The following is a 25,236-nucleotide window of genomic DNA, read 5'->3' on the forward strand; positions in this document are numbered from 1 at the left end:
AAAGAGAAAATAAAGGGATGAAGGAAGCACCAAAGGCAAGCCCTCTTTTATGATAGCATCAGACACCTGTTTCAAAATATATTAGATTTGGTTTTTATTGTAGAGCACACATATCAGGGCAAAGTGCTGCACACACAACTACAAATCATTGAGGGGGGAGGGGAGCTGTAAAAAAAAAAAAATGCAACTGCCTTCGTTATGCAGTTCCAACTTGAGGATCCACGCTGGCAAAGGAGTTCTGGCCCTGAGAAGGGCTTCCTATGGTGGCTGCCCCAGATCTCTGCAGCCCTAGGCCTAGGACTCTATAAAACAAGGTCCTCCCCATGGTGGTGGCAATGTGGGGAATCTGCTCTCAGGCCTAGCAAGGAGACATTTCTAATAAATCTAGACCAGCAAAACCTCACAGCCCTCGAGAATCGGAGGAGTGGGAACTGCCAAGGACTATTTTCCCCCCTTTTATTACTATTTTTTAAAAGCCCCTTCCCCAGCTCCCATGCCCCGAGGTGGAAGAGACACTAACCCAGTCTGCAGGCCTGGGCTCTGGCCTTGGATGTGTGCTGCAGACAGGCAGAGGGGCAGGCACCTTTCTATGGGGGTGACATGGGGAGAAGGCCCAAACTGGCCAATGTAGAAGAAAGGAAAGGGAAAGGAAAAGAACAAGACCAAAGGAAAAAAAAATCTAAACAAAAATCCTGCTACACACCACAATAGTTTTCCATACCCCAAATGCTAGACTTGGAAGGACACCAGTCCTAGCTAGAAACAATTTCTAAACTGTCCCAACATGGCCAGTCTGACTGTTCCATACAATCACACGCATATGCCTGAAAGGAGCAACCCAGCAGAGGTGTGCTCTTGGCAAGAGGTCAGGACCGCTGCAGCCAGGGACCTGTAGGCAAAGCAGGCCAGTAGGCATGGAGGAAGCCCTGGGCTTGGCCAACAGCTCTGGGGTGCAGGGGCTGGCACTATTGAAGCCCCTGCTCAGTCATCCTGAATGTTTCTGCAGCAAGAGGGAGAGGGTGTTTGTGTGACTTTCCAGAGCCTGGAGAGCAGGTGACAGGTAGAAGGACAGCAAGGCCCAGGAGACCTCAGCCCAGCTTAGACATGGGGGGAGAGGGGGCCCAAGGAGGAACAACTTCATTCACAACACTGATAAAATTTACATATAAAGCAAAACAAGAATTTTCTTAACCAAAACATTTTGTTGCTTTTAAATAAAACCAGCCTGACACAGCCCCACTTGATGATGGTTGCCCCGCGTTCCTCTACTAGCCACTCCAGAGTGAGCTGTCAGCCTTTCCATCCAAGAGGAAAACCAAGAACCAATTCTGTTCTTTAGCCTCAATAGGCAACAAACCAAGGAAAAATAAAAGGGTCAAAACAAACAAACAAAAAAACACACAGAAACAAAACCCCTCAAAACGAAACAAAAACGGGTGGCTACGTGAGGATTAACCAGAGTCCCGAGAGGATGCAGTGGGCCTCAGTGCCTCCGCATCTTCACCTTTCGGGTGGGGCTGCCCGCGGCCTCTGAGCAGTCCTCCGACTCGTACGACTTGCGCCAGTAGTTCTCAGAGCTGAAGCTCCCCCTCCGCCGGTGTGTGGGCAGCAGCACTGAGCGTCGGTTCTCTTCCTTGTCCATCTCCAGGATCCTAGGCCTGCAAGGGTCAGGGTGGGGACGGTCACAAAGAGGCTGGCATGGCAGCAGGGCCTCCCACCTCTGCACCTAGTTCTGGCCCTCATTTGCAGGATGACTCACCACCATTCTTCCAGAGGGCTGTATTGGCAGAAGCAATGGCATTGTTGTTCCTGCCCACTAAGTGCCAGTGGCCACTCCTACTCGCTGAGACACTTCCTAAGTACCCTGTGTGGTCTGCACGGCTCTGAGTCTGGTGCCCGAGGACACTGCCAAAGCAAAGTCCTGCCATCTCTCTTCACTTCTCAACCCCCCATCTACTCGTCCTTTCTCTCTGCCCACCAACCCCACTAGCCCCTGAAACCACCAAGTTCTTCCTGCCCCAGTGTTTTAGCCCATGAGTATCTCCTGTCTACAATGCCCTGCCCACAGGTCTTCCTCATCTGTCTGGTCTTAGCTTAAACAGTACTTCCTCAGGAACCGTCCCCAATTCTTCTGAAATGGGGCCCTGGCCCACTATCTTCTGAGTCCCAAGCTTTCCTCCTAACATTTAAGTATAAGCCACAAGAGTGCTTGTCTGGGTGGACTGGAAAAGGGCAATCACGGGCAGGCCATGAAGCATTCCCACTTGTCAGAGTCTTGGCCTAACCTCTTCTTTTTGAGGATACAGGCAATCAGGGCTTAAGTGTGAATGGCACCAATGCCACCAGCCCAGGGGAACTAGACATAAAGCCTGAGAAATGTGGGCAATGCCAGGCTCCTAACCACCTATCCCAGGCCCTTCTCTATCCATCTCACCCTGAAGCGAGGCCATGGGGCTGCTTTGCTAGCCTTATTGAGGGTCCTAAGCTAAGTACCTGTGAGCAGCGTCGGGGTCTGCCTTGCGGTGAGACCGCTTGGGTTTCAGAGCAGGGTCCCTGTTGTTTCCTGACAGGCGATCTGAAGCATAGCTGGGTGGTAACACAGAGCTGCTCAGGGACTTTGTCTCCAACCGGGGCGCGTCTAATCTAGTCCTGCAAAAGAAATAGGCATGGGGTCACCAGGGGCCTCTGGTGGGGGTATGGATCCTAGCAGACCAATTCTCTCTCCAGGCAGGCTGAGTGGGGAGGCCAGAAGCTCGGCTCTGTGCCTCAGTCTCTTGTGGTTCAACTAAGGCAGTGGTCGGCAAACCACGGCTCGCGAGCCACATGCAGCTCTTTGGCCCCTTGAGTGTTCTAACGCCACTTCTTCAAAATAGACTCGCCCAGGCCGAAAACCGACTTCTGTGCATGGGCCACGAAGTTTCAATCGCACTGTACATGCACACCCGCACGTGGTATTTTGTGGAAGAGCCCACACTCAAGGGGCCAAAGAGCCACATTTGGCTCACGAGCCGCGGTTTGCCGACCACTGAACTAAGGATTGGTCTGGCTGACTTTCAAAGACACTTCTTAAGTTCAGGCTTAGGAGCAGGGAACAAGAATACGTCTGTATGGCCCTAGCCGGTTTGGCTCATTGGATAGTGTCGGCCTGGGGACTGAAGGGTCCCAGGTTCGATTCCTGTCAAGGGCATTACCTTGGTTGCAGGCACATCCCCAGTAGGGGGTGTGCAGGAGGCAGCTGATCGATGCTTCTCTCTCATCGATGTTTCTAACTCTCTATCCCTCTCCCTTCCTCTATGTAAGAAATCAATAAAATATATATATTTTAAAAAAAAAGAAAGAAAGAATACTTCCGTATGAAGACTTCCATGGCAGAAATCAGCTGCCCCAGGGAAAAGATCCCAAGGCACTCTTTGAGTTGGATGAGGCAGCCTCGGGCCCAGAGGTTCTCTAGACATTTCCACCTGCCAGAGGACTAAGAGCCCTCTGGTGGGCACCAACATACTCCAACAGACAACTTCATCCTTGCCTAAAATACCAAGGCAGAAAAGTTCTCCTGGCCAGGCCTATGGAAGGGCTGGAGGGGAACAGAGTAAGAGTTTCCCCCACTCTCACTCAGGGACTGTGGCAGAGCCAGGAGAGCCCAGGCCCAACTCCACATTCATGTACTTGGCTCTCATCCCACACAGCCACCTGGCAGCTTCTGTTTTTTCCAGGATACTGACCAGGCCAAGGGCTTTTGAAGGCAAAGTTCTCACCTAGCACCGGGTGTGAATTTCAAGGAATACAATGCCTACCTAGTAAAGGAAGAAGATGCAAGTAGAGTCAAGGAAGGGGGGTTGGAGAAGCTGGGCAGGGAGGTATCAGGGCAGTGATCTGAAGCCAGGCGAGGGAAACCTCAAAGAAGCCCAAGCTTCTTGCATGGTACAGAGAAGGCTGGCAAGTCAGGCTGGTACAGCAAGGAGCAGGAGAGAGGCCGGGGATGGGGAGTAATTGGTGCATAGCTGACAGAAGGCCCCAAAGGCAATTTCCCATAGGCTGCTTGGCACAAAGTAGTAATTTGGTTCTGAGGAAAAAGGTGCTGTGATCAGGGCAAGACTCAAAGGACATCCTCACAAAATTACTGAGGGGAAGGAGGGCTGGGATCAGAGGCTGCCTTGCCCTAGCCTGCCTGGCATTCTTGGTAACAACTGCACCCAGTCTTTGCAGCTCCCCCTACCCCTACTGGCTGGCCTGCTGTAAATAGATGGGGGAAACTGGGTCAGAAAAGTAGGAAGTCACGTGTCCTGGAAGTCTTGGAGAAAGGTTTAAGCCTAGGTAAGACTCCAAGCCAGCCAGGCAAGAGTCACAGGGCTCTGAACCTGGGCAGGGGTCTTCTCCTAAGACGAGCAGGGGGCACCTTCTAGCTGGGAACACATGTTCTGACGCTCTCAGGCTCAAGCGAGTGGGCAGGAAGGCAACATAACTGGTCCCTGCCCCTTTGCTTAGGCCTCACAGAGGCAGAGGCCAGAGGGGCACAGCTCCTCCAGCCTCAGCCTCCACTCTGGGCACTCCAGGCTCAGGGAAGGAGGACCTAATAGCAAGAGAAAATCCAGCCCTGATCACCATCCCTCTCTGGGCCTCAATTTCCCCATCTGAGCAAAGAAGGAAATGTGACTGGCTCTAAGGCCTCTTTTAGTTCTGAGGGTCTAGAAACCAAAGATATGCCCTAGGATTCTTTAGAGAAGCACCAAGAAGAGGTAGTGCTGGGCAACACCCAGATATGAAGGTGGGAATTAGAATCACCTGAGCCCCAAAGCCCTCTTTATCAGGCCAGACCTCATACCCTCATGCTGAGAGGTCCAGGCAGCAGAGAAAAGACCAAACAAGACATTAGCCATTAAGTTTGACTGCTAGGACTCCAAGGGTCTGAAGCCTCATGGAGGAACATCTCCTTTTGGCACCACTAAACTAAGTCCTACACAAGATGCCACAGGGCCAGGGACCACACACTCAGGGCAGAAAAGCCCGACACAGAAAGCCCTGGTGGGCAGGGCCTAGCACCCTGGAGTTGTTTCCTTGGGTCAGTGACAGATGGCAAAGCCACCAAGAGGAGAGCCCAAACTACACACCTCAGGGGCCGGAAAACACAAGCACATCCTGCCATGCTGGCACAGGCCAAGTCCTGGTTTGGCCCCGCCCTTAAGCTGCTAACTAGTTGAGTGGCCTGCCTGGGCTGCCCAGGCACAGTAGTGGTGGCCCCTCACTCGGGTTCTAGGACTGCTGGAGAAGCTGGGAAGAAAGTTACGACCAGCTGATTCTGGAGAGACAGGACAGGGACCTAGACTGGCTCTGCTGCTCTCGAGCTGCCTAAATGAGGAAAGGGTCCTCTTCTCCGCACTGACTGTTCTGTTGTTATCATGGGGCAGCCCTCAGAGGAGGGATGATCACAAGTGGCTCTACCAGAAGTCCAGAATCATGTACTCACTTTGGGGACAGTATAAGCTTTGGGGCTCCGAAGGGCTCCCAGCCCATCCCCTGGGGCTGTTACAAGTACATCTCAGAAAAGCTGGAGAAGCTCCTGCCCTCCCTCCACATCCAAAAGCCACAAAGCTGCAGGAAGCCAGGCTAGAGCCAGATCCCAAGCCCAGAGCCCACCAGCAGCTTAACTTCAGACCAAACCCCTCTTCAAAGGCCAGGCCCGTCAAGGTTCAGTGTGCAAAGCCACAGATTTGGAGTAAGGAAGACCAGTTCTACCAGCAAGGTCTGGGCCCCCTCAGGGGGCAACAGGAATGAAGACCTGCATTATAGAACTGAGTCAACATCCCCTGGTCACAGCAAGGCACCACAGGCACATGAGGCTAGGATTAACCAGGCAGGGACAGGACAGGGCCTTGGTACAGGGGAAGCCAGAACAAAGGGAGGATGACAGCATTAATGGAACACATTACCACGTGACCTAGGGGATGGGGAGTTGACTCTGTTCTTTTATCACTCAGGGAATCCTCCAGAGAAGCTGCTAGGGAGGATTATACCCACTGCAAAGGTGGGAAGCAATGCTAACTGGAGATCAAGTCACTTGCCTAAGTCACACAGCTACAACCCTATGATGGCTTCTGAAGCCCAGGTGGGTTTGCATAACTGCAGCAGAACAGGGCAGTGCAGACAGACCACCACCACCAATCTGAGCTTCAGGCTCCGCTACCAACCACTCCCCCAACTTCTGGCTCACCCTCACCAAGCACCCTTTTGTGCTACAAAGCCTGGCTTTCCCAAGAGAGGCAGGAAGCAATGTGGGGGGGCATATCTGAGTACCCCCTGGTCTACTGAGTGACCTAGGCCAGTGGTCGGCAAACTCATTAGTCAACAGAGCCAAATATCAACAGTACAACGATTGAAGTTTCTTTTGAGAGCCAAATTTTTTAAACTTAAACTTCTTCTAACGCCACTTCTTCAAAATAGACTCGCCCAGGCCGTGGTATTTTGTGGAAGAGCCACACTCAAGGGGCCAAAGAGCCACAGTTTGCCGACCACGGACCTAGGCCTCTTGGCCTTAGCTCCAGCACCTCCGAGTATCAAACCCCACAAAACCCAGATCTGTATCACTGTCTCTCCTACAACAGTACCCACCCTCTCCAGGCACGCCTACCCTTCCCTCCAACCTCCCTCAAACATCACATTCTTTCCAACTCCTGCCCTGCTCCCCGAGGCAGTTCTGAGACAGTTATAGAAGTCTGCTCTCGCCAGAAGAGCCTAAAAGGCACATGGGGGTTATTACCCAAAGAAAGGGCACTCCAAGCCGAAACCGGTTTGGCTCAGTGGACAGAGCGTCGGCCTGCGGACTGAAAGGTCCCAGGTTCGATTCCGGTCAAGGGCATGTACCTTGGTTGCGGGCACATCCCCGGTAAGGGGGTGTGCAGGAGGCAGCTGATCAATGTTTCTCTCATCGATGTTTCTAACTCTCTATCCCTCTCTCTTCCTCTCTGCAAAAAATCAATAAAATATATTTTAAAAAAAAGAAAAAAAGAAAGGGCACTCCAAGCACATAGTCCTGGGCTTCCAGTAGGCCTCCCCTCAAACACAGCCTTAAAGATACCCAGCCCCAAAGGGTATCTTTCCAAATCATTCAGCCTAGTTACGACAAGTGCTCAGGGATCCTCCTAGTTCAGGCCTGGTCAAGTCTACCTCATCCTCCAGGAACTAGGTCAGACACCAAGCTTGCTTTCCCTCTCCTAGGCCACTGAACACTGCGCCTCCTGGTGTCCCTTTCCTAACTGCTCCATGTACCTCTGCTTGTACTCTACGCTGACTGGGCACAGACTTGTCAGTCCCTACCCTGACCCAGGAACCCAAGTCAGTCACATCCCCTGGTGGTCTCATCACCTCTTTATTCCTTGGGCAGGTTGTGAACACAACAGGCTGGTCAGGTTGCCCAATGGGTAGGGTGTATGCATGTGCACACACTCATTCGACCAGAGAAGAAAGGTGGCTAACCTTTGGCACAGGAGACAAGAATCGTGAAGACAGAAGCGATGGCAGGGGTCTCAGTGGGGATGATGTCTCAGACGTGGCCAAAAGTTCTCTACTCATCCCCCACCCTCAGGGGCAAAGCTGAGTGTGCCTTCCAGTCTCACTTCAGCTCATCCACACACATAGCCTCACACTAGAGCTTTCAGGGAGCGTCTCCCCTGACCCCTGGGTCCCCTTGACCTAAATGACCAAATAAGCCATTTAGCTCAGCCTCCTCCAGACAATTTCTCCCATGCAAATCCCTTACCGCACTGCTCACATGCTTCAGCAGCGCCCCAGCACCCTCCAGATTTCTCTGCACAGCACAAAGTCTTTTCTGACTATCTTAGATTGTATCAATTGCTCCAACCCATCTCTACCCTGTGTTCCAGAATGGACTACCTCAGAGTTCCCAGACTTCAAGCTTCTGTAAAGAGCGTCTCTTCTGAACTGTCTTTGCCCCTAAGCCTATTCTGTGCTTGTGTGAAGCCCACTCATCCTTGACCACCTTCAGGTAGAAGTCTCTGGAAAGCCGTCCTAGGCCAGTCCCTGGTGAAGTGCTAAATGTCTGCCTTTCCCCAAAGGACAAGGGAATGAGAAGAGACCACGTTCCTGATACTGGCACAGAGCCTAGCTCATACCAGCCTTGGTTAACACTTGGCAAATGATACTCCAGCTGCTTCTTCCAGCTTCAGCCTACTCCGAGATGAGCACCATTTGACCAGAAGTGTATTCACATTGCCCTAAGCCACTTTATGTAGTGAGCTATAGAGCATCCCATGAGGAATAAAGTCTTGTATACAAGCCCTCGGGGATTCCTTAAGACTAATGGATTGGATGCCCTGGCCACCAACTAAAAGTCCATGAGAGCCCAGAGCTCTCTCCTGATGATCAAGTGTTGATCCAAGGCCTCCTTCTCCGATATCACCCCTCAACTACAGAGGTCCTCTAAACTTCCTGTCTTTGAACTTATCATTTCTGCCTAACAAGCAGTGTCTAGCACAGGAGCCAGATCACCAAGCCTTTTTTTTCCTCTTCTTAATTTTGAGAATATGTTTATTAAAGCTAGGAAGAGTGAAATGAGGAAGGGCTTAGGATAGAAGCAACAGGTGAGGCTGGGCAGGGCTACATTGGCTCTCTAAAAATGTTACAGGAAAGAAGTGCACCATGCGGGGCTGCTCTGGTTCATGGAAAGTCAGAGAAAAGGGCCTTGGGAACAGGTTCAGGGAAGAAAGGCGTGGGTGTGCTTGAGCCTTTCTTAAACACCCTCCCCAAACCTACCAAGCTGGATATAATTTTTTTTTAATCCTCACCCGGGGATATGTTTTTATTGAAATTTTTTTAGAGCAAGAGAAGGGGGCAGGGAGAGAAACATTGATGCGTTGTCTCCTTTACATGCCCTGATCCGGGATTGAACCTGCAATCTAGATATGTGCCCTGACTAGGAATCGAACCCGTTCCCACCAACTGAGCCACCTGGCTGGTGCTGGATATAAATACCTGCTCCCCCCAGGCCCCAGGGAACACACTCTGTGCTTCTAGAACAATGCTCATTCAGCTTGTGCTGCACTGGCATGCAAAATGCCCACCTATCACATACCAAGCACCAAGGGACCTAAGTTGCCTCGGGTGCTTTGTGCATGGTAGATGCTTAATGTTTCCAAGTCAGGAATTCCCGGTCAGAGATCATTCCAAACTTGCTAGATCACCTGAGGCAGTTCACTTCCTACCTGAGCCCTTTTCCAGAGTTCACACACTACTCTGAGAATTAATGTGCAGGCAGCGCTCTGCCCAGTGCCTAGCACCTAGTAGGTGAGTGCGTGGCATGGAGCAGCTCGCAAGGTCCTTCAGAAGACTGCACACCAGAGAATCGTGGAAAGAAATGGGATACCACTACCACCTGCCCTGCTGAATTGCTATACCCCAGAAATTGACGAGCCCCTTCATTCTCTAAGCAGTAATTTAAAACTTTAACTAGACCTTCAAGAAGGTTAAGTCCAGCTTCCCGCCTGGGGTACCAATGACTGACAAAGATGCATGTTGGGCAGCTTGCCCTGAATGGACTGGGAAACAGACATTCAGGGAAACTGGGGGATGCTGAAGAGCTGACCAGCCTGCAACCCACTCTGTAGAGCAGCCCCTTTGTCACTTAAAACACTCTCATCAGTTAGCTCTCTACTTGCATAGCAGAAGCAAGAAAGCCCTTCTGTATGTGAGTTTGTTTCTTAAAATCATAGCATACACCCCCAGTGACACACTAGGGCAGGAGCAGGGCATGCGTGGGGTGTGCCACTGTGCCATCCACCAAGGGGACCACAAGACCCAGCACCAGGAGAGCCAGGTTCTAGGCCTCACTCAGCCACTTACTGGTAGTACCCTCAAACATACTAGTATTATAAAGCTAAGCTACAGCCCAAAGATTCCACTCCTACAGAAGCTCTCAGGTCACCCCAACGTCCCAGTCCTGCCTGTGAGAAATGATGGCACCACGTGCATGATGACTCAGCATCACCCATATTCAAAGGAGCTGCATTTTGTTGAGCCAGAAAGCACTTGGCAGCCACCCCACTATTTCCTCTCCGTAAGACCCTAAGAAAGACCATCCCAGCTGACTGACCTGAGTCAGTGACTGAGGCCCAGGCCTTTGCTCAGCAATCTGTGTAATCTTTTTCTGAACTTAAGGGAAGACAGACTGGCTATACCCCTCTGCCTATGAGTAGGGCCAGCTCAATGCCCAAATTCTACTCATTTAAACGTGACTTCACAGAAGACATCAAATTAACCAGGTGCCCCACTAAGGCCATACCTCTGATGTCTGGGAAGTGCCTGGGCCTGGGAAGCTGGGGAGCACTTTCCCACTCTTCAGCCCTCTCACACCAAAAGCTCTGTGTGTCTGCCCTCCAGCCTAGTACCTGGCTGGCTCTTGGGACCACTCAAGTGACCTATAAATAACCTTATCTGAGGTCAGACCACTGCCAGGGGCCCAGTTGGCTGAAGAGCTTCTTGGAGGAACTGGTAAGAGTATAGACACCTAGCTCTACCAAGAAGCATCTAACTTAGCCAGCCCAGGCAGCCAGGTATGGGAGTCACCATTCAAGAAGGAAACAGCCCGGCCTGTGTGGCTCACTGGTTGAATATCGACCTATGAATCAGGGTTCGATTCCCGGTCAGGGCACATGCCCAGATTGTGGGCTCTATCCCCAGTGTGGGCTGTGCAGGAGGCAGCCAATCAAGGATTCTCTCTCATCTTTGATGTTTCTTTCCCTCTCCCCTCCTCTCTGAAATCAATAAAAATATATTTTAAAAACTGAAAAAATAAATTTACAAAAAGGAGGAATCAGCTGATGCTCTGGCTATGGCCACCTCCATTTGCACCTCCAGTGAAGATTTCCAAGATAACCTATTTTGAGAAGTTTGGAGGGAACACCTGTAAAGTTGCTGCTCTGGTTCTGTATCACCCTAGGACAGTGGTCGGCAAACCGCAGCTTGCGAGCCACATGCAGCTCTTTGGCCCCTTGAGTGTGGCTCTTCCACAAAATACCACGGCCTGGGCGAGTCTATTTTGAAGAAGTGGCGTTAGAAGAAGTTTAAAAAATCTGGCTCTCAAAAGAAACTTCAATCGTTGTACTGTTGATATTTGGCTCTGTTGACTAATGAGTTTGCCGACCACTGCCCTAGGAGTTCCTCTGTAGTTTGTTCTGGGCAGACCACTTGTCCCTGGCTGCACTTGAAGTTGTCAAGTACAGCCTGAGAAGAAATGACTGGAGAGAGGCCAGAAAGGGCCTATACTTGGACTCCATCACTTCCAGATTCTGGGTTTTGGCCTGTGCTGGGAACCACAGGGAAAGAAAGTAAAAAGGCAGATAAAAACCCTTCTTCTGATGAATTCTGGGAACATTCTTTGGCTAGAGCAGAGAGGCTGCCAGCTGCCAAGCTGACCCATGTCTGGAGCTCCCAAATATGCCTCGTACTCTGCCTGCACCATAGGTCTAAATCATCTCCATTCTACATATGATAAAAGAGACTCACAGTTTTGACTTGATGAAGTGGCAGAACCATGCCAAAGAGACTTCACCACATTATTCTGAAGTTCTAGGCCCAAAGGGCCAAGATACCAAAGTTATTGACTGAAGTTAAAAAAAAAAAAGGCAAGTCAGAAATAAGGACTTAAAGGCAAAACCTAGAACAAGCTGAGCATAAAATACCCATGAATCCATACCAATAAGTAAATGATTGAATAAAGATATGAACAAGTAGGGGAGAAGAAACAATTCCTGTTCAGAATTCCAAATACTTTGTGGGGCTACTGCCCCTTACAGAGGAGGAGCTAACTCCCCACTAAGTGTGTGCTACACACAGTGACTTCCCTCCTACGGAGACAGTATGGACAGAGGAAAATAGTGTAACTTTAGCACGCAGAAATCTGATTAACACCACCTCAGCCAGGTGATCAAGCTCAATATCAAGGTCCTGTGCCCTAGACACGACACGGAGGAGAGTGGTGCTTTATACCTCTGTGGCCTTCCTCTCCAAAACCTGTAACCCCAGTCTAGCCATGAGAAAAACCCCAATTGAAAGACATTATATAAAATACCTGACCATCAATGTTATCACAAATAAGGCAAATCTGAGAAACAGTCACAGCCAAAGAAGTCTAAGGTGATATTGACAACTAAATGTAATGTGGAATCCTAGAACAAAAGTACATTAGGAAAAAACTAAGGAAATCTGAATAAAATATGAACTTTAGTTAAGAATCCTGGATCTATATTAACTTTTTTATTGTAATACAAATACCACATTGACACATGTTAACAATAGGGGGGCATGGGGTGCTTGGTACATGGGACCTCTTGGTACTATTTCTACAATTTTCTGTAAATCTAAAACTATTCTAAAAAATAGTTTATTAAAAAATTTTTTTAAAAAGCCCTGGCCTGTTTCTAGGTGATTAGAGCATTGGCCCATGTACCGAAGAGTCATGGGTTCGGTTCCCAGTCAAGGGCATGTACCTGGGTTGCAGGTCTAAACCCTGGCCCTGGTTGGGGCGTATGTTGGGAGGTAACCAATTGATGTCTCTCTCACATTGATGTTTCTCTCTCTCCCCCGACTTCTTTCTACTCTCTCTAAAAATCAATGGAAAAAAATATTGTCAGGGGAGGATTGACAACAAAAAAGATGGCAAGCTTTAAGGACATCCTGCTCCAGCTTGGGACTAAGCACTAGTCCTGCTCTGATGTCTTATCTGATCCTGGGCAATTATCTTGCCTCTCAGGACTCCATTCTAAAGGCAAGCTTATCTTGACCCAGTGTCTGCTTGGCTCAGCCCATTCACCCCATGAGCAGAAAGAACTGCAGGTCAGGCTAGTTTTGGCAGTGTTGGTCAGTACATCCCTGACTCCCTTGGCCAGAGAAGAGGTACAGCCAGGCCTAAGCCATGCACCTGCTGAACACTGCAGTCTAACCTCCCACCTTCATTTCCTTTCCTCACTCTCTGCTCCCTCCCAAAGTGAAAACACAGGCATTTTAAAAGCAGGCTGCTAAGGCACAGTCTAAAAATAATCAACAGAAACACATGACAAATCAGAACCAAGGAGGCGGGGAAAAGGGGAGGTTCTGGAAATGTGTTTCCCAAATCTTGTTTTAAGACTGTTCCCATAAACACTAAGAGCATGGGCTTTTGCTCAGTCCTAACTAAGCTCCCTAGTTAAACAGCCACAGAACTTAATTTTCTGATGAAGAAGAGATACGTTATCCTCACAGAATTCAATTAAAAAAACAGACCTGCCCTGGCCAGGTAGCTTGGTTGGAGCATCGTCCTGATATGCCAAGGTCAATTGCAAGGCAGGGCACATACAAGAACCAACCAATGCATGTATAAATAAATAGAAAAACAAGTGAATGTTTCTCTCTCTCTCTCTCAACATCTATAATCGCAAAAGTGTAATATGCTAATTAGACAGGACAACCTTCCGGACGAAGCCAGGGCTGCGAGGAAGCCTGGGTCCTGGGTGCCAGAGGGAAGCGGTGCCAGCAGCCAGGGGGAAGGAAGGCCTACTCTTGCAGGAATTTTGTGCATCGGGCCTCTAGTCAATAAATCAAAATAAAACACACGAAAAACCCCAGACCTTACAGCCTTTTCCTTCTCTCAGGTTTTACGCTGCCATGCCATTGATACAAGGAGCCAAGTTCTAAGGCAACCCAAACCTAGATCTTCAGACAGGCAGGCCTGCAGGTGCCAGACCAGGGCACTTACTTCCTGAGGATGATGACTGCTCTTCGCTCCTTGATGTCCTGAGGCCGTATGCAGTGAGTGATTTCATCAGCAGCATATCCACTGAAAATAAACACAGAGCATGTGAGCATGGAGAGTAATCAGACAACCAAGGTTCCTGGGGGGAAAGGAAAAAAAATATGGCCCAGGTCTTACTGCCGCTGTGTGCCTCACTATTTGAGAGGTAAATTAACACTTCTGTCCTGAAACCATGCAAGGAAAACCTGAGAGGAGGCAAAGGAGAGCCTTAAGGCAGAAGCCAAAGCAGGAATCCCCCTGTACAAGCGAGGAGCCCTTCTTTAAAGGGCCACCGAAAAGATACACCTTTGTCACTTTGGAGACAGTTGGAGTGACTCAGGCCAGACCTTGGTGACAAGACAAGGAAAGTATCTCCTCCTCCTTCTCTCCCTGTCCCTCACCCTTTGGCTTGCAGAGGAATCCAAGTTAAACGCTGACAGCACTGACTGCAATGTTCACAAAGAGAATCTGTCTACTTGAAAAATAAAAGCTTTAAAAAACCTCCATTTGGGGGAATCCAAAATCTTGAAGACAGCTGTGACACTCAAATACCTGTTTTCATCAAGACACATGATTTTTTAAACTGTTCACCGACCAATAAATGTAGATGACTGTTCTTTTCACAGCTAACATCTTTCCTATTGATACTCTGGAAGCAAACTCAGCTTTCTCAAGCCCCATCACATGCCCTCATTGAGAGCATGGCACCCCACTCCCATTGACTAAACATCTGACACAAACCAGAGGGCCCTGGACCACCCTGGGGCAAGCCAGAACCTGGGGTAGGTTCCTTACCAAGAAGACGTGATCCAGGCTAAAGGTCCCTTCCTACGTTCTTACCACTCCACACTGGGGAAGTGCAGATCTGGGCTGCAAGACAGTCCCATGTAAACACAGGACTTCCTCAGAGAGCTAAATCCAATTCCCCAAAGGTTCTCAAGGCACATTCTATGATCTAAATCTGCAGTACTGGCTACAGGCAACCTTCCCTACTGTTAACAAGTGTTATCAATCTGTTTGACTTTACTGCAGGCACTACACCAAGGGCCTTGACTTCCCATCTCCAACAAGGAGCCACTCCCTTAATATAGTTCTGGAGAAAATCCAGATGTTTGCCAAGTCCTGACTGTCCCCGTGCCCCAAAGGGCTCTAGAATGTAAAACAAACCACAGCGCCCAGGTCTCAGAACTAGTGAGGAGGGAGGACTGCAGAGGCCTACAGAAATGACCATGGCACCGACCCCTCCTGAAAAGCTCATTAGCACTGGTCTTCTAGAACTTCCTGGCAGTTGTGACACAGTGTACTAAGCCCTCCTCAGAGTATCAGGCTTCGCTGGGAGCAGGAGGCTCAAAGTCCTGATCAAGGGACACTCATCTGGCCAAACTTCAGCAGAAAGTGTCCAGCAGAGACCAAGAGGGTTACTTACTACTAGGGAACCTACTTGCCATAAGAGAACCTGTTTGCAAGACCTAGTCTGCCAACTTGAAACTTAATATGCCTGGGTCCAGCCTTACCCTTGGCATAAGAAAAGTTCCAGTGCCGCCTGCTCTTTTGTTTTTATAGAGAGAAAGGAAGAAATACCTCATGCTGGCCAGCCTGCCTGGGTTAAGCCCCCTCAAGCAGCAGTGAGTAGTATGCTGCAAGCATCAAGAAGAGAGCCTGGCTCTGTCATCCACTAGCTTTGTGCCTTAGAGTGACCCCTCAACTCCCCAGGGCTGGGTCCCCCTCTCTGCCCACCCACACTTCTCTATTACTACATGTAGCCTTATGGAAAATACCTTCCCTACAAGACAAAGCTTTGCAAAGTTATTACTCATCTCTGCATACAGTGGACACAAAGACGTGTGTGTTGAGCTCAACTGTTTTACTGCTTTGAAGCCTACTTCTGTATCTGCAAAACAGCAAGTCACTCCTCAGAGGATTAGGTGCAGGATAAATGAGAAATCTGAAAAACTCAATGAAAAGGGACTGTACACTTCTCCTCTAGGTGACAGTCTTGGAGACTGAGTCGTTAAGGCACATTTCCAAAATGGCCACAATTCCCCTTCTACTCTGTGTCCAGCCTGGCACAGGATAAAACCAGAGATGGAGGGTCTGGCCAAGATGTTGGCCTTGTGACAGCCTCCCTCTGGCTGGTGCTACCTGCTCTGGGCAGCATCCAATGATCTTTGCATGGCTGAGAAGCTTAGGTTTTGAGGGGGTAGCAGGTCAGCCACCTGGGCAAACCTCCAAGAAGACACATTGCCTAATTTGTAGGAAAGCTTCCTACAAAGAAGGTCAATCTTCTCTGAGTCCCAATTCTGTATACACCAAGGTACAGATAGAGTAGCTGAGCAGAGAAGGCAACTCATCTCCAGAGACACTTTACCTAAACTTCAAACATTCTATAGTGTGAAAGAGATTCAATCTTCGATAACAACCCTAAGGTATTAGCAGCCCTGCCTGGCAGAGGAAAAACTAAGGCCCAGAGAGGTTAAGTAACTTGCTCAAGGTCAAACAGCTAGGGTGGTGACACTGGAACTATAATCAAACTCCTGGTTTCAGTGTGCTACACTGGTTTTTGCTTTTTTATTTTGGATAGGAGAGTAGGTAATAAGGGCTAGGAAGAAAAGCCCGTCTATGTTTCCTGGTGACAAGATCCAGTCTGTCCTTGGGGCTTCACTAGCCTCGGCAATACCTTAGCAACAGTTGCACACAACTGCCCAGCCGAAAATGCCCATCCAACCCTGCATTTTTTATGGCCTACTTATTTTCTGCTTGCTCTGAGAGCCAAGATTAAGACCATGGCTTGCCTACTAGCTTCCTTTCCTTCGATGCCCTCTGCCTTCTTGTCAAGCCTGGCAGAGCCAAGGTCAGCCAACTCCCCTGGCCCAGAGTGCCTCCTGAGAATGCACAGCCCTGACTTTATCCTGAGGTCCCTTCCCCTCCCGTAGAATCGAAGATTCCACACAAGAGATGTGGCCCAGACCTATATGCCCTACTTTCCCAACTATTTTAAGCCAGAAACCTAAATTTTGCTTTCAACCCGCTGAACAAGATCAGCCCTTAGCCCAGAACTGACAGGGGTGCCCACTCCACCCCATTATCAACTATTAACTAGAAGTTACAGGCTGAGCTCACTTCTTCCTAAACCATGGCTGGGTGATATAGTCATTTCCAGACAGATGGCTAAGGCCTGCGTCTCCGGGCACGTGGCCACCACAACCATTGACCATGTAGTAATGATTAAAAGTAGCAGCAAGTAAGCAATTAGGCTGAGGTAATCATTCTAATTAATCCAACTGAAATATGTTTTAATCTGCCCATTCACACTACAAGGAATAAGAGAGGAATGTGGTATGAAGAGGAAGTGAAATATATTTAGTTCCCTAGAGAACAGCATTAAGAAGAGTCCACTCAAGCCCAACATGGGAAGGTAAGGGAAAAAACAACTGGGTTTGGAAAGAAGCCTGAAGTTATTCCAGAAGGGTTTGTGAGGCCTTGCTCTATGTCCACAGTTGGACAATGCTGAGTTAATATGTGCCACACACTAATATCCATGCTGACAACTACCTATATACATATAAAAGCCTAAGCGACTATCCGACCAGTAGCTATGATGTGCAATGACCACCAGGGGGCAGACGCTCAATGCAGGAGCTGCCTAGCTGCGGTGACTTGGCAGCTGAGGTTCTCAGGTGACACACGGAACCAGAGAGGAGGGAGCTCGATTCTGGGGTGTGTCACCCGAGAACCACCCTCTCGCAATCTGGGACCCCTTGGGGGATGTGGGTTTCGAAGCGATCCCCGCAGGCCAGGCTGAAGGACCCCACCCCAGGCCTCTAGTTAAATATAAAAGTGTATTCCCACCATGTTGCCTTGGACAGGTACAGACACTGCTGCCACCAGTAACTGAAGTCTGAGTCAGATGAGAATTACTACAAACCTTCCCCATCTACAGAGAACCACTCTTCATCAGCCGTTCCCTTCCAATAGCAGCCTGACAACTCCTCACCTCTGGGCTGGGATACATACTAGGAAGTGAAAGAAAGCTTCACCTTTTTACCAACTTGGGGAAGAACCAAGCAGGATTTGAAGAGAACCACAAGCAGGCAGGTGTTCACCCACCTGCACATCAAGTAAGCTGAGAGTGCTAAGTGGGCAGGTGCTATAAGATTTTAATAAGTGGGGGTGTTCAGAACCTTAGAGAAATGGCTCTCCAGTGAGGATGATTTTGTCCCACACGGGACATTTGACAGCATCTGGAGACATTTTTTACTGTCATAGGTGATAGTGGCATCTAGTGGATAGAGGCCAGGGATGCTGCTAAACATTCTACAATACACAGGATAGCCCCAGCACAACAAAGAATTAGCCCACCCCAAATGTCAAAAGTACCGCTATTTACCAAGGCATGCCTCACCAGAATCTACTTCAGGTCCAGGTGGATGTGAGCGCTAATAATAAACTTCATCTGCCTCAAGTCAGCACCTACCCATGCCCCTTACCTATTCCCTGCAACTGCTGCCAAGAGTTTGCTTAGCTAACTCCTAGTGACCCTTCAAGTTCCAGCTTCCTCCCCCAAACTTCCAACACTCCAGAGTGGGTTAAGATGTCCTTTCTCCCCCTTCAATGCACCTTCCTGGGCTGTGACCATCTGCAGTCTCTACTGGGCTGTGAATTCTATGAAGGGAAGAAGCATGTTTTAGGGATTTATCAAATCCCTAGCCACTTCTCCAAAGAGAGAGCAGGGACTCGTTAAATGGCTGTGCACAAAAGCAAGCACCCATTTAAGTGCCAGGCCCTATATCACACACAAAATCACCACACTTAATTCTACTAGGCTTTGGAAGTTGGCATCACCCCTACTTTACAAATGGGACAGCAAGCTCGGAGAACGCCCACGAGATCCCAAAAGAGAGCTGGATTCAAAGCCTGGGGCAGCACTTTTCAGAATATGGCTGACTCCTACACTAACTCCACAGCCAGGGAAGGGACTTGGGAAACCTTTAGGACTTTACTATTTTGAAGAAACGATGAAGATAATTTTCCTGATGATGTAATCCCATTGCCAATCACTAACAGACCGGCATTTAAAAAAATTTTTTTATCTTCCAATTACAGTTTACTTTCAGTATTATTTTGTATTTGGTTTCAGGTGTACAGCATAGCTGTCAGACAATCATATACTTTACAGTGTTCCCAGACCTGCATTTTCAGAACCTGAAACTTCTGTTCTTCAATAAAGAGGTATGCATGTGTATAGGGGTGGGGGGATTCTCAAAGTCACAAACTGCTCCTTGTGATCTCAATACACAACCAACTACTGTTAGACCTTCTGATGACAACCCCCTGTGACTATGTGGAAAATTGATATCCCATTAAGAGACCAAATGGCCCTTGTACGAAGTCCTCTCAGAATCTAGTACCCTTCAATGAAGCTAGACACCAAGCTGTCTTCCACAGCAAGCCACTTGGGAGGGTGTGCCCTGAAATCCCATCCTAAAGGGCTCTGCTAAGACACCAATCTGGGAGCACCATGTATAGGTCTGAGAAGCCAGAAGCCCAATTGACAAAGGAGCAGCTGATACATAAGGAAGCCAAAGTACTGCCTTCTACTGCCACTAACTTCCCCAATTTCCCACCAGGAGGCCTTCTGAATCACAAGGCTCTGCTGCCATCCCAGGTATGGAATCAGCCTCAGCTGTTCAACTCAAATTAGATGACCTACTCATGATATTCAGAGGGCTCCCCGGACCCTGCTTCTCCCCATGACTGTGGTCTACAGCACTGACTGCACTTCAGAGGTTAAACTGCTCACAGCAAAACCAGTGTGTCCTGATGCTGTACTTGAATTTGGTGGTCAACCAAGCCTCTCTGAACAGCTGGAGTCTAGACCTCCTAGGAGGTTTTGGGGATTACTGAAATACATTGCTGGGTTTACTTGTTTCAAGGCCGAAGGAGGCAGCTTCCAGATAATGTTCTGCTCCTTATAAACAGCAAAGGTATTCCAGCAGGCAATCTCCTCTGGGGGCCAGGGCACTGACTAATTCTCAGCAGAATCACGGGCCCAAAATTGGCCAAGAACCTAAGTTCTGCTGCTGACATAACTACAAGACCAAATTCCAGGTAGAGGCCGCTTTATTTTGTTTCATTTATTCCTGACAACAGGTAACACATTCTTACAAAGGATCAATGGTCTACTGCACCCAACAGGGACTGAATTTTAAGTGTGGGCTGCACTCTATTCCTGGCCCAACCACAACTCTGTTCAATTAATTCCAAGGAAGTCACTCCCCTTCTTGGGAATGGAGAATGTGTATCAATTAAATATGCTCCGGGACCTTCCCCTTTATTTTGTTAAGAAATTCATGAATAGTTTATTTTCTCTGTTAAAGAAACCATGAATGGCACAGTTGGGAAAATTTTTAGTTCAACTCATTTTTAAAAAAACACATACACTTGAAAACGGTGACCCAGAATAAAAAACTTGCTAAAATCACGAAGGAAAAGAGATTGCTAATAGCTTAGCCTTCTGGAAAGATGCCTATAGATTAATTCTGTCAGTCCGTGATCACGTCACACCTACCCTCCGGACACAATTCTAGATGTTCCCAGACCCGTCCCTACTTTCTTACTGCAAGTATTAAAGACAGGAGTGGGTCAGAACTGTAAAGCGCGGGCTCCGACTGGCTGCTGCCTCCTGGGTCAGGGTAGGCAGTTACAGCAGCAGGGCCGCCCCTCCTCCCAGGTGGGTTACCTGAGCACAGTCACGCTCCCCCTGCGCACAGGCAAGGAAAGCACAGGTTCCGACACTCGGATAGGCTTGAACTGGAACTTGCAGCCGAAGCAGAGCGCGGAGTCGCTAAAGAAGGACACAGACACGATCGGGCGCTCGAAGATGTGGATGGGGTCCACGTGGGACACGATGCAGCCCCCGGGCTGGTAGTCGTTGATGACGGCGCTGTTGACGAAGCCCTCGGGGATGACGCGGTGTTCTACCAGCTTCTGGATCACCAGCTGGTGGACCCACTCAGGGATCTCGTCCACGTCGCCCGGCGGGTAGAGGCGCTCCTGGCCCGGCCCGCGCTTCTGCAGCTGGGCGCCATACGTGTAGCCCTCGCCGAAGAAGTACTTGTTGCGCAGTGGAGCCCGGTCCACTGTGTGCTCGTTGTACAGGCCCTTCTCGGCGCGGGACACCACCTCGTCGATGCGGGCCTCGATCTTGGCGCACTCGTCCTGGCTGAAGAGGCGCATCTGGCGGATGCCGCTCTTCACCTTGCGCGCCTCCTCCTCCTTCTGCAGCTGCTGCTCCTCGTAGTCGCTGCGTTCGGGGTCCGAGTCTTCCTGGTACTTGCGTTTGGCCCCGGACAGCGGGTAAGGCTCAGCGGCGGCGGCAGCGGCGGCGGCGGCGGCCACGGCGGCGGCTGCAGCCGCCGCTGCCTCCCGACTGCCCGCCTTATAGTTGTCCCGGGACGTCATGGACTTAAGCTTTTCACGCAGGTCCGTGTAACCGCTGGCGGCCGCCATGGCCCCGCGACGCTGCTCTAGGGTCCTTCGGGGCGGCCGGGGCGGCCGGGCATGGCTCTCGGGGGACGCGGCCCGGGGCCCCCGGAGGGCAGGGGGTCCTCAGCGCCAGGTCCCCATACGAGGACCCGGCTGTGAGAGTTGAGGGCCAGGCGCTGGGTCGAACCTCAGGGGCGGCGAGTCATGCAGCGGTGGTGGCTACGGAGCTTCCTCCTCCTCCTCCTCCACGTCCCGGGGGGCAGGGGCGGCAGCAGCGCCTCATGCCGCGGAGGGCCGCTGCGGAGAATCGGCTCGACTCCCGGCTAGACCCTCAGACGCCCGGCCCAGCCCGCACTTTAAAGCGCTCCTCACGACGTCACGCGCCGCTCGCCCGACGTCCGCCAGCGCCGCTCCTCAACAAGCTCTCCAATGCGCACGCGCAGTGCTGCAGGCCACCGCGGCTCCGCGCGCAGCGGACTTGCGCGAGTTCGCGGGCCGGGTCAGCAGAGGTGCAGGCGCAAGCGCAGACGGGGAACCGCTGGTCGGCCGCCACCCCTCCCCCACGCTAGGACTCCGAGGGAGCGCTCTCAAAGAACACCGAAGGGCTCCCTCCACAGGGGTGCGCTCACACTGCCAACGCTATAGCTGTGCTGCGTCACGGCATCGTTCGACTGTCCGAAAAACGCCTCAGCCCCCAGCGCGCAATCACCGGGGAATCGCCAACAACCTACGTTGTCGGGTTACCGTCCCTTTGGATTCTTTCACTTCTTTCATGGGCCCCCGGCCACGCGCCGGGCGGACCCAGAGAGGAGCTTCCGGAAGTTGGTTGGTAATCCTGCCTGTCAATCAGGCGGTCGCCTTGGCTACTGTATCCGTCACTTAATTAGAGGCAGGGAGGGCTATGAGGACCCCTGAAAGATGAATGGGTGTCTGAGTAGGTGCCTGAATGGGGACCCTACCGGAAGAAAAAGCCCTCAGACGCTAAAGGAAACTTCTGAACTGCCCGGCCAAGAGCACCGATTTCCAGCTCGGAACCGAACCACGATGTTCGCAGAATCTGGACGCATTGACGGGGCGCCTCACCGCCCCTCTCTCCCTCGCTGCCACCGCTGCCGCCAGTAGCGGACGTTCCCCGAGTCACGTACGTGTGGCTTCGGTGCGTGCGCAGCCGCGGGACGCTCCAGGATTGGCTTAGCTTTTTCCTTGGCTCTGGAGATGGGTATGAGGCGGCTCTTCCGGGAACGACAGGAGAACACCCAAGAGGACGAGCGGGCTCACGGAGAAGGCAAAACTATGTTACTGGAGAGATTAAAAAGTTCTGAAGCACTGTGGTCTGGCAGGCTGCTCCGCGTGCGCAGAGGCGTGGCGACTGGGCGTGCGCAGGGGCGGGCCCGCGGTAGTGGTTTCTGCTCTACCTCCCGGATCCAGCTCGTCTGCTTTGCTTGGCGCTCAAGGCCTTCGGCGAAGACCCCTCGGCCCCTTTCCGTGACCACTGAGCCCCAGCCTGACACTGCCGGGTCTGCAGACATACCCAGTCTGCTTCGAGGCTCGGTTCACTTCTTCCTAGCTGCCTAACCAGATGCTCATTGGAATGAAATGCATCTTAGGTTTCATGTCTGGCTTCTGCATCTGCCTTCAACCTCAACTCTCTGGTCATTTTGTTTCCCGCCAGTGTGTCGTCCCTGCCCACAGCTTGTCAGGGCAAGAGCACTGGACTCTGGATTTGTTTATTGTTGTTATTTTTTAATCCTCACCGAGGATATTTTTCCTTTTTATTTTATTATTTAAGAGAGCGAGGGAAAGACAGAGAAACATCAGTGTGAGAGAAACACATCTATTGGTTGCCAGAAACATCAGTGTGAGAGAAACACATCTATTGGTTGCCTCCTGTGCGGCTGGGGCCAGGGAGGAGCCTACAACCGCGGTCTATGCCCTTGACTGGAATCCAACCGGGACCCTTTGGTCCGCAGGCCAACTCTATCCATTGAGCCAAACCGGCTAGGGCTGGATTTGAATTTTGACCTGACAGGCTGTATGACCCTGGGCAAGTGACTTTTCTTTCTGAATCTCAGTCTTCTGGTCTGTGAGATGGGAATAACATTAGTGCCCACCTCACATGGTAGTTGTGAGGATGAAGTGAAGTCATGTATGTTAAGCAGAGGGTATTGCTGACCTTGAGTCTACACTTCAGTTTCTGCATCTGTAAACTGAGGATCCTACCAGTCCCTGTTGGGAGCTGGAGGTTGTTGTGTAGTGACTTGACAAGGCCAGGACAGCAGGATCTGTGTAATGGGGAATTCTGGACCCCTGGGACCCTGGGCACTGTACTTAAGCCCCCTGCCAGGTCACTTGCAAAAGGCCACACAGCTAATCAGCATTCAGATGTGGAATTTGAACACAGGCCTTTCTGGGTCCGCAGCCTGGGCCTTTAAGTACCAAGCTAAGATCTTCTGAAGAGTCTTGTGGGTCCCGGGCAGGGGAAGACCAGAGTGGTGAGTGTGTGGACATTGGAACCTGGCCACGTCCAACCCCCTGTCCCACAGAGGGGCAGCAATAAGGTCCTTTTGGTTACTTTTCAGCACGCAGATATGGTGCATCCTGCTACATCCATCGGTGATCTCCAACCTTCAGCAGTTGACTGTCTCAGGCTCCCATGCCACCCAGACATTTTTCCTGTATTGTTCCCACTCCATGGTAGGCTGTGGGGCTTGGTCCCCTCTGCTCTGGATCTCCTCACATCTACCTGGAGTTCCTATCTTTCTGGGTCTTGGGCCAGGTAGGGTACCCCTAGAGCAGTGGTCGGCAAGCTCATCAGTCAACAGAGCCAAATATCAACAGTACAACGATTGAAATTTCCTTTGAGAGCCAAATTTTTAAAACTTAAACTTCTTCTAATGCCACTTCTTCAAAATAGACTCGCCCAGGCCGTGGTATTTTGTGGAAGAGCCACACTCAAGGGGCCAAAGAGCCGCATGTGGCTCGCGAGCCACCGTTTGCCGACCACGGCCCTAGGGTATCTGGGAACACAGCAGGGTCTGACTCTCCTACCACCTCTGACTTTCCAGTCTGCCTCATGGAGATTGTTACCTTCTCTTAAGAGGGCTCAACTCTCTAATGCCACCAGTCACCAGAACAGCTGTTAAGGCGCAGGTCCTGAAATCAAAAGCCCAAGTGTGTTCCTTACCCAGTGCTCTGTAACAAAGCACCCCAAAACTGAGACCTCAGTCAGTTATCCAGCTCACAGATTTGCAGTCTGGTCAGGGTGCAGCCAGGAGGCTACTCTGAGTTCATGTGCATCAGCTGGGATGGCTCAACCTGGAGGATCCACTTCCCAGTGGCAATCATCTGACCTACTCGTATTCTGAAGCCCAAAAAGCCTCTCAGCTCACACCTGCGTAGACCTACTGCAGCAGGGGTAGCTCTTTGTGGGGCTCTTTATCTTGGGGCTGCTTCTGAAGGAAACCAACCTAAGGCATTGGTGAAAGTGGGACATCCCTGCCTCAGGATGGCCTGATTGATCCCTCAGTCCTTCCCATTGGACCTAAATCTCCCAGTTTAACTTCTCCACCACCACCACTATCCACACCACAGCGTCTCCCAGCTGACATTGCAGCAGCCTCCCCCTGGTCTCCCTGCCTCCTACATGCACTCTGCTTTGTGATCAGAATGACCTTTTCAGAATACAATCTGAGCAGATTGCCACACCTCCATTGAAAAAACTTTGAAGGCTCCTCATGGCTTTTGGGATGAAATCCCACATGGTCTGCAAAGCCTTACCCGAACCACCCTGTGAGCCTCCAGTCTCAAGTCCGGCCACTAGGAATGTCCACCCCCGAGGAATCTCCACTTCAGGGTTTCTGCACATGCTGTTTCCTCCCCTCCTCACCCAGCTAATGCCCATTTACAAGTCTTGTCTTGCTCTATACTTTAACTATGAGCAACTTCCAGTGCCTGGCATTTGCATAGTACACAAT

General features: G+C 50.5%; 1 protein-coding gene across 1 annotated transcript; it reads right to left on the reverse strand.

The window, feature by feature from the left end:
• Positions 1-79: 79 nt before the first annotated feature.
• ALKBH5 (alkB homolog 5, RNA demethylase) lies at positions 80-22,659 on the reverse strand. Its single transcript, XM_079797283.1, has 4 exons — positions 20,517-22,659; positions 13,742-13,822; positions 2,494-2,649; positions 80-1,658 (listed from the first exon to the last, which is right to left on the reverse strand). The coding sequence occupies exons 1-4, from the start codon at positions 21,284-21,286 to the stop codon at positions 1,484-1,486; spliced, it is 1,182 nt and encodes a 393-aa protein (XP_079653409.1). The 5' UTR covers positions 21,287-22,659; the 3' UTR covers positions 80-1,483.
• Between the last annotated feature and the right edge of the window lie 2,577 nt (positions 22,660-25,236).

This window comes from Cnephaeus nilssonii (genome assembly GCF_951640355.1).
Source record: "Cnephaeus nilssonii genome assembly, chromosome: 19".
Lineage (NCBI taxonomy): Eukaryota > Metazoa > Chordata > Mammalia > Chiroptera > Vespertilionidae > Cnephaeus > Cnephaeus nilssonii.